Consider the following 13,410-nt stretch of genomic DNA (forward strand, 5'->3'; position numbering starts at 1 on the left):
CCCTGGGCTTCCCGCCGCAGACAGACCCAGGCGCGCTTGAAGCAACCGCCCCGCCCCTCCGCCTGACCACGCCCCCTACACGGCCCCGCCCCCAGGCGGAGCCAGAGCCGAGCCGGGAACCGTAGCTGGAGAACAGGCAGCAAGACCCCGGCGCGGGAGGTTGCTGTGATCGATTGGGCGGGAGCCCCAGAGGTACTGGTGGGAGTGGGGTTTGGGAAGCCCTGCGGTCGGGCCAGACAGGGACAAAGTGGCCTAGCCGCAGGCACTGGTGGTGTTGGGGTGGAGATGAGGCGTCTCATCATGTTCGCTGCTGCCTGCACCCTCCCAACCTCCCTCCGGCTCCAGCTTAGTCCCGAGTCAGCATGTCCAGTCCTCTGCCTCCGTCTGACGCCTCCCAGTCCCTCCTCTGCATGACGGTTTAACCCGACTGGTGAGCCGGTGAGTGGATTCAGTGACGCCTGACTCCTCTCTGGCGCTGGCAACTGCCCCTCCTGCTGAGTTGGGGAGTACTCCCCCTCTTCTGGGTCTCCCCTTCTCTTTGGGTGGCCTCCTCTCCAGCTTTTTCACACCACCCCCCAGTCCTGGGCCTGGGCTGGGAGGAAACATCTGTCGCGCCCCCTGGCAGCAGAGATGGGGTCATGACCTCCAGATGTGCTGGGAAATGTCCAGGGCCGCCTCCTGGGGCAGCCAGGCCTTCCGGATCTGTGGGGGCGGAGCTGCCCCTTCCCCGCAAGTGACACAAACTGCAAGGAATGTCCTGGCCTCAATGGACCCTGTGTAAAGCTGTGGGATGGGGGGCAGAATCCAAGACACCCCCAAGGCAGGGCTAGAGCCCGGCACTGGGCCAAGGCAAGAGTCAATCCCTGGGCTGGGCTGCACACACTCACAGAGCTCCCTTACACTCAGGTCCAGAGCTTAGCCATGTGGAGCAGGAACCTGCACAGACCCCCTTCTTCATACCCTCTCCCCACCCACCCCCAAGCCTACCCAGCCCAAGCCTGCACGTGTCCAGAGTTTGGCACATGGAGCCTGCATCTGTCATGCACATAAATGGCTAGCTCCAATGGCTTCACCCTCCTTTCAGTCTCCCTGCAGTTAACAGGGATAGTTAACCCCTTTTAGAGATGAGAAAACAGAGGCTCAAGGTCCACATCAGAGCCTGTCCCAAGAAACCAAGGTTGGAGGCACCCTGAGCTTTGGAAGCCTATCCTTGTTTGGTTCTGAAGGCTAGCTGAAAGTCCTCAGGCCCCTGCTCTGGCTGCCTACTCCATAAAGGGTTCACAGGGGCAGGGGGTGGCTCCCCCTCATGTTCTCACACCACCTTTCACACCTGCCCCTGGGCTCACCTCATTTCCTCACTCAGCAGGTCTCTGGGGCCTTGGGTGTCTCAGTCTTACATCCTGTGAGACCGAGAGCCTTGCTTGGCCCAACCCCCACCTGCTCTACACCTACGCAGGTTCCTTTTTTCTTCTTTTCATTTTTTTCAATACTGGGAATTGAACCCAAGTGCACTACCACTGAGCCACATCCCCAGCCCTCTAAGCACACAGGGACAGGGGTGTGCTGGTGCAGCTCTGTTAAGCCCCTGAAGATTCAGACTTTTTCTTACATGGAATTGCTAATAGGCAAGAGCATCTCTTTTCTGGACCCCAGACTGATCTGTTACATGAGGTTCAGACTTCCCTGTCCATATCACTGAGATCACGTAGGCAGAGGTCCCCATGGATTCCAGTTCTATCAAAGGGGCTTGAGTGTTTAGTTTTAGCATGCCCTTTCCTGCTCTCAGGTGTGGGCATAGTAATCTGCAAGAGGATGGGCCTGGGGTCTCTCTCTCAAGCTAGGGTGAATTGGGTCCCATGACTGAGCTGAGTGATCCCAGCCCCTTCCTCATGATGTGCGGGCTTGGAAGGGGGCTGGGCCCAAAGATGGGACCATTTCCTGTGTTGAAGGAAGACTTCTTGCCCTTCCTGTGGCCCTGGGAGCCCCTATTTCCCTGAGGTATTGAGACTGTAGGAGCCAGGGCACTGAGAGCAGGCCTCTGGGTGCTCAGGTCCTCAGGGACCCTGGAGGAAGTGGGAGGTGCAGGGAGGAAGGTCTCTGGGGACAGGACGTCCTCCCTTTGTCAAGCAGGCAGGACCCAGACACCAGTGGCCCCATGGGTTTCCCGTCTCAGCCCAAACCAGTTGTCTATCCTTTGGGCCAGGCCTTGGTGGGGACCTTCACTCTGGGGCCAGGCCAAAGCAAAGGTGTGTTAAGTGGGACTTGGCAGCCTCAGGGCTGCCTAGGCTTTAGGACCCTCAGGGCCAAGGCACCATAGCCCAGCCCACACTAACCCGGGAAGGGGCTGGAAACCTCAGCCCTAGGCAGACAAGGAAGTGGCCAGGAAAGCGGAAGCAGCTTTGATGGTCTCGGAGGGGGCCGGAAGCCAACCGGGGTGGTGGAAGACCAGGCTAGGGGCCTGGGTTCCTGTTTTCTCCCCAGGCCCCTCTGAGCAGCCCCCTCCTCCTTCAGGGCAGAAACAGCTGCCACAACCTCGGCCTGCAGGCTGGGCACCAAGCACCCTTGTCTGCCAATGCAACCCGGCCCCCAGAGAGTCAGGCCCACAGAGCATGCCCATGTGGGCCGGCGGCGTGGGGAGCCATCGGCGGGGCATGGCCCCAGCACCCAGCGATGACCTCTTTGCCCGTAAGCTGCGCCAGCCAGCCAGGCCCCCGCTGACACCACACACCTTTGAGCCAAGGCCAGCTCGGGGCCCACTCCTGCGCAGTGGCAGTGATGCAGGCGAGGCCCGACCCCCTACGCCAGCCAGCCCTCGGGCCAGGGCCCACAGTCACGAGGAAGCCAGTCGTCCTGCTATAGCCCCCACCCGGCTCTTCACGGACCCACTGGCATTGCTGGGGCTGCCTGCTGAGGAGCCAGAGCCCACCTTCCCACCAGTGCTGGAGCCCCGGTGGTTTGCTCACTATGACGTCCAGAGCATGCTCTTTGATTGGGCTCCACGGCCACGGGGAACAGGGGGCCATGTGGAATCCAGCTCTGGGACCCCGGCCTCAGCTGAGGACCAGGCTGAGAGCTCAGACCTGCTGCTTGGGGCACCTGGATTTGTGAGCGAGCTTGGGGGTGAGGGCGAGCTAGGCCTAGGTGGACCAGTGTCCCCACCTGTGCCCCCTGCACTGCCCAACGCATCAGTGTCTGTCCTGGAAGAGCCACAGAACCGGACCGCGGCCTACAGCCTGGAGCACGCAGACTTGGGTGCTGGCTACTACCGCAAATACTTCTATGGTAAAGGTGAGTGCAGGCTGTCTGGGGGAGAGGGAGGAGGGGCTGGGACAGAGGTCCCTGTCACCTGCAGTGCATACAGTAGAGGGGTCAGGGTTTTTTTTTGTTTTTTTTTCCCTGTAAAGTATCTGGCTTTAGGAAGGAAAGGGGCTGAGCCAGGGCTCTGCTGGGCTCACCTCCTTAAGGGCAAGCCCTGGCCCTTCATCCCCAGCCAAGGCACACCCCTCTGGTTCATCCTCGTAATCCACCAAGCTGGAAAGAGATTTTCTGTCCACATTTCTGTGAGGGGAAAACTCGGGCCTGAAAGGCCTACACTTAGAAACCTTGTTCTCACCTTTGCTATGAAAAGAGATTCTCTTAGAACAAAAAATATGGGTGTGGGGATGGGGCCAGGCAGCATCTGCGCCTGGGTGCAGTCAGGCATTGGCCTTTTAGGTCTTGGGCAAGTTATGATGTGGGCTGGGCTTCAGAAGGAAGCTCAGGGACTACACATGATGAGATGGGACCTAGTGATGAGTGTGGTAGATCCTGGCGGGCAGAACTGCCAGGGGGCCCTGACTGATCGTCCACAGCCTGCCCCTCCTCAGAACACCAGAACTTCTTCGGGATGGACGAGGTGCTGGGCCCGGTGGCAGTGAGCCTGCGGCGGGAGGAGAAAGAAGGCAACGGAGGGAGTACCCAGCACAGCTACCGCATCATCATCCGGACCACACAGGTGGGCCAGGATCATGGGATCAGGACGCAGGTCCCCTCATCCTTACCCCATCTGGTCCTAAGTGCCCCAACATCCCTTCAGCTCCGGACCCTCCGAGGCACCATCTCAGAGGATGTACTGCCACCAGGCCCCCCACGTGGCCTGTCTCCGAGGAAACTTCTGGAGCATGTGGCACCACGATTAAGCCCAACATGCCTGCGTCTCAGCTCGGCTTCCCCCAAGGTGCCTCGCACCCTCCTTACACTGGATGAACAAGTGGTGAGTGGCCAGGATAGGGAGACCCTGCCTTATAAGTAGACCCAGTCTGCCCATCCCCCCAGCCTGGAGAAAGCCAGTCCATCTCCAGTGCTTCAGAAACCATCAGGGGTCATCTGGAGCCTTGTTTCTCAAAGGTCTGTAGACCACCAGCATCCTTAGCCTCTGGGGTCTTATCAGAAATGCAGATTCTGGGGTCCCAGGCCAGGCCCACTGTACAAGAGTCTCCATTTAAAAAAAAACTCCACAGTGGTGCATGTGTACTTTTAAGACCCAGACTCCCTGGTCTGACTGACCCTAGGGCTTCTGCCGTTCCCTTGTCATTCCTGACCGATTTGCCTTGCGGCACCTGCTTGTTCTCCTTTAAATATGGTTTGCTGCTTCTTCCCAAAGTTTCCTGTTCTACTTTGAGACAGTCAGGCCAGTGGGAAATTCTTTTTTCTACCCTGTGCTGAAAGCTGCCCCCTGACCCTGACTCTCCTCTTCTGTGTCCTTCACCCATCACTCAACAAATATGTCTCATACACTCTTGGTGTCAGGCCCCAGGCTGGACACTGGGGACAGGTCCAGGCCAGGTGCTTTCCTTGAGTAGCTCACAGCTAGGTGTGGAGAGAGATCTACTGAGAACTGTTGGAATACAGGAACAGAACATTAGCAAGGGGACTTTGGAGGGCTGGTGCTGATGCGCTTCCTCAGCTGGGGTTTTACACTATGGAGGTAATGCAAGAGCTCAAGCCAAGATGAGCGGGGTGTTTTTTGCAGACAATGTTGAGCAAGGCTTCTGGGCTGAAGAAACAATTTGGATGATGGTTGAGACTAAGAGAATGTCACATGCACTTTAGTGTGGGTGGAGGACAGCTTGAGGAGGGATGAGAGAGGCTTGCTTTTGGTCCCAGGGGCACTGAGAAGCAATGGCTGGATCTGAGAGGCACAGTGGCCCTCTGGTTACAGGAGATTAAGCTGGAGCAGAAGGCAGAGAGGCCAGGTCAAAGGTCAATACAGTTATCCAAGCTAGACATGTTGGTGATGATAGAGGAGGTGACAAGAAAGTGACAGTCCAGGGGTAGAGTCAGTAGCCCTTGTGACTGACTGAAAAAGGGAAGATTGAGATTCCTCAGCTTCTTGGCCCCTGAGAATGGTGTTTTCATGGAGTCGGAGACTCTGGAGGAGGAAAAGGGACCAGAGAGTGGCAGCGAAGAGATGAGGTGCCAGAGTGCTGGCAGGGTACCTGGCAGCTGGGGAAGGAGGCCTGGAGTTTGGAAGAATTGTCTGGACTGGACTCAGAAAGGGGGTGTCATCCCATGGAGGTGGCCACCGTAGCCATTGAGGGGAGAAACATAGGTGGAGAAGAGGCCTGGTTGTCAGAGCCAGAGGTGGCTGAGAGAGTCCTGGGATGGGGCTGCATCCCTTGGCTGCAGAAGAAGTCGAGGTGTGTGTGTGTGTGTGTGTGTGTGTGTGTGTATGTGTGTGTGTGTGTGTGTGTATTGCCAGGTTGAACCTGGGCTTCATGCATGCCTGGCTCTAGCTCTGAGCTAGCCATGAAGAAGGGATGTAAGAGTTGGGGAGACCTCAGGGTTGCTTTAATGGGATTAGAGAGCCTTGAGCTGTGCATGGTTATCCACAGATGGAAAAGAGCTGGGAACAGAGATGGTTCATGGGGCTGGGGTGGGGGCACCTCAAATTCAAAGAAGGGGATGCTGGTCTAGGCTTGAGTCAAGCAGGATGGCAACAGGAACATTTCTGGGCCACGAATACACTGTGTACGTGGCCTGCTCCATCATCACAGGAGGACTAACCGCCCCCATCCTCCCTTCCTGAGCAGACTGTATCCACTTGACCAGTGAGGACATAGAAGTGGCTCAGAGAGGGCTGGGACTCAAGGCCAAACCCCCAGGCCAGGGTCCCAACTGTTCCCCATAACACGGTCAGGGTGGGATTGATGGGATACTGAGGCCTGTGCCTTCTGCCACCCTCTTCTCCCCCAGCTGAGCTTCCAGCGCAAGGTGGGCATCCTGTACTGCCGGGCCGGCCAGGGCTCAGAGGAGGAGATGTACAACAACCAGGAGGCGGGGGCAGCCTTCACGCAGTTCCTCACCTTGCTGGGCGATGTGGTGCGGCTCAAAGGCTTTGAGAGTTACCGGGCCCAGCTAGACACCAAAAGTGAGGCCCTGGGGGCTAGTGGGGAAGGGGCAGAACTTGTACTGAGGGGCAGCATTCCTTGGGGTCCCTTGTGACTCTTTGTCCAGAGTCTGGGGCTGAGGACATGTCTGGCTGCAAAGCCAAGCTATGGGCTGGAAGAAGGGTCCAGGGCTGTCTTCCAAGGCCCTGGTACCCTATTGCCTGAGCTGGGGCCCAGTGGTTTTGGAGGTATCACCCCTCCAACACGGAAGCCAGCTTCCAGGAGAACACCCCACTTCCCTAGGTGGATGGGCCCCAGGGGCCTCTGGGAGAGGCCTCTGTGCTCAGGCCATCAGTTCCCTCCTAAGACACTCACTCCTGTCTCCTTCTGAGACCCTTTCTCACTTCTGTCTTGGTTCTATCTCCACACCCTTGTCCTGACCCGCTTCACCCTGGTGTGAGGCTGCAGCCTGCGGGGAAGGGGAGGGGAGCAGCCAAAGCTGAAGGCCTCAGACCCTGTGGCTTAGGCTCTGGCTGGTGGCATGAAGGGGTTGTCTGCCTGTTGTTGGAGCATGGAGGCTCCTGAGTGTGAACAGATGGCAGGTTTAAGCCATCCGGACTCCCTTTGTTTTCCCTCTGTGTCCCCAACTCCCCGGCCACAGCGGATTCCACGGGCACGCATTCCCTCTACACCACGTACCAGGACCATGAGATCATGTTCCACGTGTCCACGATGCTGCCTTACACCCCTAATAACCAGCAGCAGGTGTGAGGGGCCTGGCACAGGGTGGGGAGTGGCAGGGGTTCTGGGGAGTCTTGGAGAGTGCTGTGTGGGTGGCAGTACTTGAGCCTTGGCCTGAGCTCTCCTGACCCCTGCAATCCTTCCCTCTGGAAGCACCTTCCCAAAGATAAACACCTTAGGCCTTCACCAGAGATAGGTGGCGGTGCTAGTCAGGTCGAGGATTTGCCCTGCCTGAATGAGGGGTTTGGGGGTACATAGTGCCTCTCACCCACTCCCCACCATCTAACCCCCAGCTCCTGAGGAAACGTCACATCGGCAATGACATTGTGACCATCGTGTTCCAGGAGCCGGGCAGCAAGCCCTTCTGCCCTACTACCATCCGTTCGCACTTCCAGCATGTGTTCTTAGTGGTGCGGGCGCATGCTCCCTGCACGCAGCACACGTCCTACAGGTGGGCACCTGGGTCATCCCAGGTTTCCCATGGGCACTGGGTCTAGGAGCCCCTCTGCTGTCCCTCACTGCAGCCTCCCTCTGCACAGGGTGGCTGTGAGCCGCACCCAGGACACTCCAGCCTTTGGACCAGCTCTGCCCCCGGGTGGAGGCCCCTTTGCAGCCAACGCTGACTTCCGGGCCTTCCTGCTCGCCAAGGCTCTCAATGGTGAGCAGGCAGCCACACATGCACGCCAATTCCACGCCATGGCTACACGCACGCGCCAGCAATACTTACAGGACCTGGCTACCAATGAGGTGACGACTACATCGCTGGACTCAGCTTCCCGCTTTGGCCTGCCCTCCCTAGGCGGCAGGCGCCGGGCGACCCCTCGGGGACCAGGCACTGAGCTGCAGGCGGCGGGTGCACTGATGTGGGGCGTGCGCGCAGCTCCAGGGGCGCGGGTTGCGGCCGGAGCCCAAGCAGGAGGACCCGACAGTGCCGAGGTGCCGTGCCTGCTGGGCATTTCGGCGGAGGCACTGGTGTTGGTGGCGCCACGGGACGACCGCGTAGTCTTCAACTGTGCCTGTCGTGATGTGCTGGCCTGGACCTTCTCCGAGCAGCAGCTCGACCTGTACCACGGCCGCGGGGAGGCTATCACCTTGCGGTTCGAAGGGGACCCCGGACAAGCGGTGGGCGAGGTCGTGGCGCGCCTACAGGTAAGCCTGGAGGAAAAGAGGCCAGGGAATAAACGTGGGGTTCAAGGGCACTGGCCCACAGGGTGCCCTCACGCGCCAAGAAGAAGCATGTTTTGGAGTCCCCACCACCCCCGAAAGGGAAAGTCCGGGAAAGAGGCAAAACCAGCATGGTAATTTAAGCTCCCGCAGGAGACCTCTAGTGTCCAAGCCTCAGGTCTTCACCTGTCCTTCGGCCACTAAAGCTCTTCAGGGAGGGCGGGGAAAGCCTTGCGGTGAGGCAGGGCGGGGCGGGGGCGCTGGCTTGGCCCCGCCTCCTGGTAGCCCCGCCCACACCCCACCCCGTCCTGCAGCTGGTAAGCCGAGGTTGCGAGACCCGGGAGCTGGCGCTGCCCCGCGACGGCCAGGGCCGCCTGGGCTTCGAGGTGGACGCCGAGGGTTTCATCACGCATGTGGAGCGCTTCACATTTGCTGAGACTGCTGGGCTGCGGCCCGGGGCTCGCCTGCTGCGCGTATGCAGCCAGACGCTGCCCAGCCTTGGCCCCGAGGCTGCTGCCCAGCTGCTACGCTCTGCGCCCAAGGTCTGCGTCACTGTCCTGCCCCCCGATGAGAGCGGCAGGCCCCGCAGGTCAGGGCGCTGGGGACACTGGGTAGTGGGAGGACTGGGCAGCCTGTGCCTCCTGTGTGGCCACCAGCATTCTCAGGATTTGCATGTGTGTGCTTTGAGAGTCCTTCGTGTCCTGACCTCTCTGAACTGCACTTTACATAGAGTGGAACCAATTAAGCACCATTGGTTTCACTGCTCACAAGATTAGATGGCCACCACTATAACCCCTCCCACTATTGTTTATTTACTCTGCTAAGGCTGTAAAGGGCCAGACAGTAAATATTTCAGGCTTTCTGGGACTTCCTGTCTCTTCCACATCTACTCATCTCTGCCGCTGTAGGTAAATGAGTAAGTGCAGCTGAGTTCCACTAAAACTATTTATGGACACTGAACTATTTGGATTTCATATAGATGCTGCTTGCCTTATGAAGGGGTTACTGTAATTAACCGACATATCCCAAGGTCCAAAAATCACAAGTCAAATTGTGTTAAGTTTGAACTAATTTCTACTTGTCATGAAATATTCTATTGATTTCTTTCAATTATTTAAACATCTAATCATTCTTAGCTCATATGAGTTGCTAAAACAGGCACATGTTCTAGAAAAGGGAAAGGCACTGGCCAAATTTAGCTCCAGGCAGTGAATTTGGGATACTTAAGCAATTGCATGGGCTGTTTAAACTCTCATAGCATGATACAAGCTTAGCTCTATTATCCCATTTCATAGATGGGATATTTGGAGTGATTTGCCCAGGATACATAGGACAGCACTGGGATTTGAGCCCAGGTCTGGAAGAATGGGCAGCAACTAGGCACACGTTTTTCACTGTTAGGGAGTTTGGGGCGCTCTCCCCTGGTGGTGAGCCTCTGGCTGCATCTAGGGATGGGCCTGGTGATGCTGGGAGTTCTTCCTGATGCCACCCCTCCCCATCTTCCCCAGGAGCTTTTCGGAGCTGTACACGCTGTCTCTGCAGGAGCCCAGCCGGCGGGGAGCTGCAGAACCACTGCAGGATGAGACCCCCAAGGTAGTCCTGCTGCCCACCACAAAGCAGCTGCTGCACCTATGCCTGCAGGATGGCAGTGGCCCTTCAGGGGCAGAGGATCTGGCAGAGGAGAGGACTGAGTTCCTACACAGCCAGAACCCACCATCGCCCCACAGGTGCACTGTCTTGGGCAGCTTGGTAGGGCCTGGGCAGGCAAGGCTCTGGGAAACCAGCTTCCAGGTCTGAGCCACCCCTGCTCTTCCCAGCTCCCTATCAGATGAGGCCCCAGTCTTGCCTGACACCACCCCGGACCTCCTACTGGCCACCACTGCTAAGCCATCGACACCTGGTGCTGGCAGAGAGATACCTCCCTTCAAGGTGAGTAGAAACAAGGCTCTGGAGCCCAGTGGCATAGAGGTGACAGTTGGTATCACTGCATCAACATCCATTTCTGTCCCCCAGGACCGGCCAGGCAGCCCCAGTGGCCATGAGGACTCAGCCCCAGAACTGAGGGCCTCCTTCTTGCCACGAACCTTGTCTCTGCGGAACTCCATCAGCAAGAGTGAGTCTGGAGTGTTGGGCACGGAGGAGGAGGGTGGCTCTGTGACTCCCCCTGCTGAGACCCCTCCTGTGCCCACAGTCATGTCAGAGGCCGGCAGTGAGACCCTGGAGGACGAGTGGCAGTCCATCTCGGAGATTGCCTCCACTTGCAACACCATTCTGGAGTCACTATCCCGGGAGGGTAAGGCCACCAGGGTACTGGGAGGAAGAGCCAGGATGGGATGGATTCTTTCTCCCTTTCAGACCTGCCCACATGGCCCATCTGTCCCATAGGACAGCCCATCCCAGAGAGCGGAGACCCCAAGGGAACTCCAAAGTCTGATGCTGAGTAAGGCTTCCCACCCTCACATAGCCCCTTCATGTGCCCTTCTGCCACCCTTTGTGCCTGTCCACTGGAGTTAAGCATTATCCACCTAAGTCTCTGAAGACAGGGTTTGGGTGCTGCACATTCAAGGGGCTTCTGGGAGTCAGCCTCTGGTGCTGCCCCTGTGATGGCCCTACTGAGTTCTGACCTCATGTCCTCAGGCCAGAACCTGGGAATCTATCAGAGAAAGTCTCTCATCTGGAGTCTATGCTCAGGAAGCTGCAGGAAGACCTTCAGAAGGTGATGAGGTGGCCTGGGGCTGGCACAGAGTCATGGGGCTGCCACAGGAAAGGGGTGGCTGCTCTGACCCTGTTCCTGCTGGCCCGACACACACAGGAGAAGGCAGACAGGGCAGCCCTGGAGGAGGAGGTGAGGAACCTGCGGCATAACAACCAGCGGCTGCTGGCTGAGTCGGAGAGCGCCGCCACCCGCCTGCTCCTGGCTTCCAAGCAGCTGGGCTCCCCCGCTCCAGACCTGGCCTGAGCTCACCCACAGCCCCAGGCTAACTATGGACCTACTTAGAACTGCCTGGGCCCCGGCAGGGTACTTGGGTCACACCAGCCCTGGGCCCTTCTCAGGATCCCTCCCTGCGCCAAGGCGCGTCTGAGCACTGCCCCAACTCCCCAGTCCATTTGGTGGCAAAGGTGCCCCTATTCGTCCCTGTTTGTAAATATTTTGTGGAGACAAGGGGACGGCAGGGAGTAAAGAAGCCACAGTATCAGTGTCTGTACATATGTTCAAGACGTGTTGCGGGGGTACACCTGAGGCCACATGAAGCTCCCAAGACAAATTAGAAGGACAGGCCTGGGAATATTAGCCTAGGGTTGGGCTAGCTCTGAGGGGGTCTCTGCGGTTAGGCCACCCTTTGGCTTCTCTCCCACAAACATTTACTTGGTTCTGTTGGGAAATTGGTGTCCGATTTCCATATTCCACACCTACCCTGCTTAGGTCTCCTGGTTCTGGAACCAAACCCAGGGGCCTGAGATCAGGGACAGAGAAACAGAATGGATCTTCAAGACAGGGGAGGGACAGAGTTTGGGGGTCAAGAAGAGGCTGACTGTGCCTCACGTGTCTCTCTTTCTAGTCACTGAGCCCTCAAGCCTGGTACTCCCTTTGACCACCTGACCACATCTTGCAGGACCGAATTCCAGGGGTGGCAGCTTCTCTATTCCATATCCCAGAGGACACTGGCCCTCAACCCACTTCTCTGCTCACTGGTCCACGATCCCCCACCAGACTGGGGCTATCCTATGAGAGGCACCATCAGGCCCAAACTTGGACTTTGTCTAAACCCTGTGTTTTGCAGGTTTCCAGTCTGAAACCCAGACAGGGCACTGACTTGTCCAACATCAGGTGCTTCATCCAGGCCCTTCCCTAGGCTGGCTAAAGCTTACTCTGCTGAAACTAGGCCACAAGTCTCTGTTAACTTGGGCTCTGGGGGTGAACTAAGCTTTAAGTAACAGGGAAGATGAGGGAGGCTTCATGGAGGAGATGACACAAGGACTGAGTTTTAAAGGTTGAGTTGGAGTTGACCAGGTACAGACGGCTAGGGTATCCCAGTAGGGTGTGGTCCTGTCACATGCAGGAATCCAGGATTCAAGTGGCTGGAGCTGGATCAGAAAGGGTTGTGGGGAGTGCACAAGCCATCCTGGAATGGCGGTTCTGAATACCAGGGCCCAGCTTTTCTTGGTTGGGAGCTATAATGAGGAGTTCTTAAGTGGCAGTGTGGAAGGCAGGCTCTGGTCACTTTGGAAGTATGTCTACACAAAACTGGGACCTGATCGTGTGGCTGATAGATGTTTAAAGGGAGAGTGACAGATGAGATTTTGGTGCGGAACCCTTTGGCTGCAGGAAGATGTAGCTAGCCGCAGTCTTGGAGGGAGGGAAGGTGACTTAAACTAGGTGATTACAGTGATGATGGGGAGAAGAGGCAGATTTGCCAGGATGTCATGAGGACTAGTTGCGAGGGCAGAAGAGGTGACATCCACAGTGGTGCCCAGTTTCCTTCCCTTAGAAGGTGGCAGGGTGATGGCTGGAACAAGAGGGAAGGAGGGGCAGGTTGGGGACAGCTGAGGTCACTTGAAACGGGGCGTGTTTGAGAGACCTGAGAGACGTCATTGTGGAGATGTCAAGTGGGCTGACCCGCAGGGGAAAGAAGTTTGGGCTGGAGACAAAGATTTGGGACTGATGAGCCACAAGCCCGATAAGGTCACTCGGGGAGTGTGGGAAGGACATGAGAGGGCTTCCGGGGGGTCAACGAAGGTCACTGCAGGACACTGGGAAAGCCAAGAAGAGCGAGGCGCTGCCTGGACTGAAGAACCTGAGCTCACTGGTTTCCGTCGACTTTGGGCTGGAACCCTGCGCGCAGCCTCGCGCGCGGCTTCCTGCGAGTTAGAAGGTGCCTCTCCACGACCGGTCCCGCCTCCGTTCCGCCCCTACCGCCCCGGCTCCAGTCAGCCCCGCCTCCCGGGCGCTCTGGTTCTGGCAGGTCCTTAAGTTCACCCGGGTTCCGACCCTAGGACCCAGCCACCGCTAGCTCGGGTTCCACCCCCGCAGCGGGATATCAGCTTGACCCGCTTTTGCTTCAGGACACGCCCCCGGGCACGCCCCCTGAGCACGAGGCCCTAGTGCAAGTTTGACTCTACTCCTCAGACAGCTTCC

The 13,410-nt window shown here is 57.8% G+C and overlaps 1 protein-coding gene across 6 annotated transcripts; it reads left to right on the plus strand.

Moving 5' to 3' along the window:
* The first annotated feature begins 111 nt into the window (after window positions 1-111).
* Window positions 112-11,467, plus strand: Sipa1 (signal-induced proliferation-associated 1). 6 transcript variants are annotated; one of them, XM_076847585.2, is made up of 16 exons: window positions 112-192; window positions 2,512-3,288; window positions 3,867-3,994; window positions 4,076-4,252; window positions 6,235-6,409; window positions 7,030-7,133; window positions 7,403-7,560; window positions 7,649-8,258; window positions 8,588-8,862; window positions 9,782-10,000; window positions 10,091-10,202; window positions 10,287-10,386; window positions 10,465-10,566; window positions 10,659-10,713; window positions 10,911-10,989; window positions 11,086-11,467. In XM_076847585.2, exons 2-16 carry the CDS (start codon window positions 2,610-2,612, stop codon window positions 11,230-11,232), a joined length of 3,120 nt encoding a protein of 1,039 aa, XP_076703700.2. In that variant the 5' UTR covers window positions 112-192; window positions 2,512-2,609; the 3' UTR covers window positions 11,233-11,467. The 6 variants fall into 6 exon arrangements, with proteins under 6 accessions (XP_076703700.2, XP_076703696.2, XP_076703697.2 ...); XM_076847581.2 differs by having other exon boundaries at window positions 114-192; window positions 346-3,288; XM_076847582.2 differs by having other exon boundaries at window positions 119-3,288; window positions 7,649-7,767; window positions 7,909-8,258.
* Window positions 11,468-13,410: the final 1,943 nt, after the last annotated feature.

The sequence above is a fragment of the Callospermophilus lateralis genome, chromosome 2 (genome assembly GCF_048772815.1).
Source record: "Callospermophilus lateralis isolate mCalLat2 chromosome 2, mCalLat2.hap1, whole genome shotgun sequence".
Classification (NCBI taxonomy): domain Eukaryota; kingdom Metazoa; phylum Chordata; class Mammalia; order Rodentia; family Sciuridae; genus Callospermophilus; species Callospermophilus lateralis.

What these genes read in the sequence shown, in the direction of transcription:
- Sipa1 (XM_076847581.2), top strand. Translation starts at nt 2,403, where the DNA reads ATGGTCTCGGAGGGGGCCGGAAGCCAACCGGGGTGGTGGAAGACCAGG. An exon ending in CCCCTAATAACCAGCAGCAG is followed by an intron (nt 7,134 to 7,402) that starts GTGTGAGGGGCC and finishes TCTAACCCCCAG; the next exon opens with CTCCTGAGGAAACGTCACAT. An exon ending in AACCCACCATCGCCCCACAG is followed by an intron (nt 10,001 to 10,090) that starts GTGCACTGTCTT and finishes TGCTCTTCCCAG; the next exon opens with CTCCCTATCAGATGAGGCCC.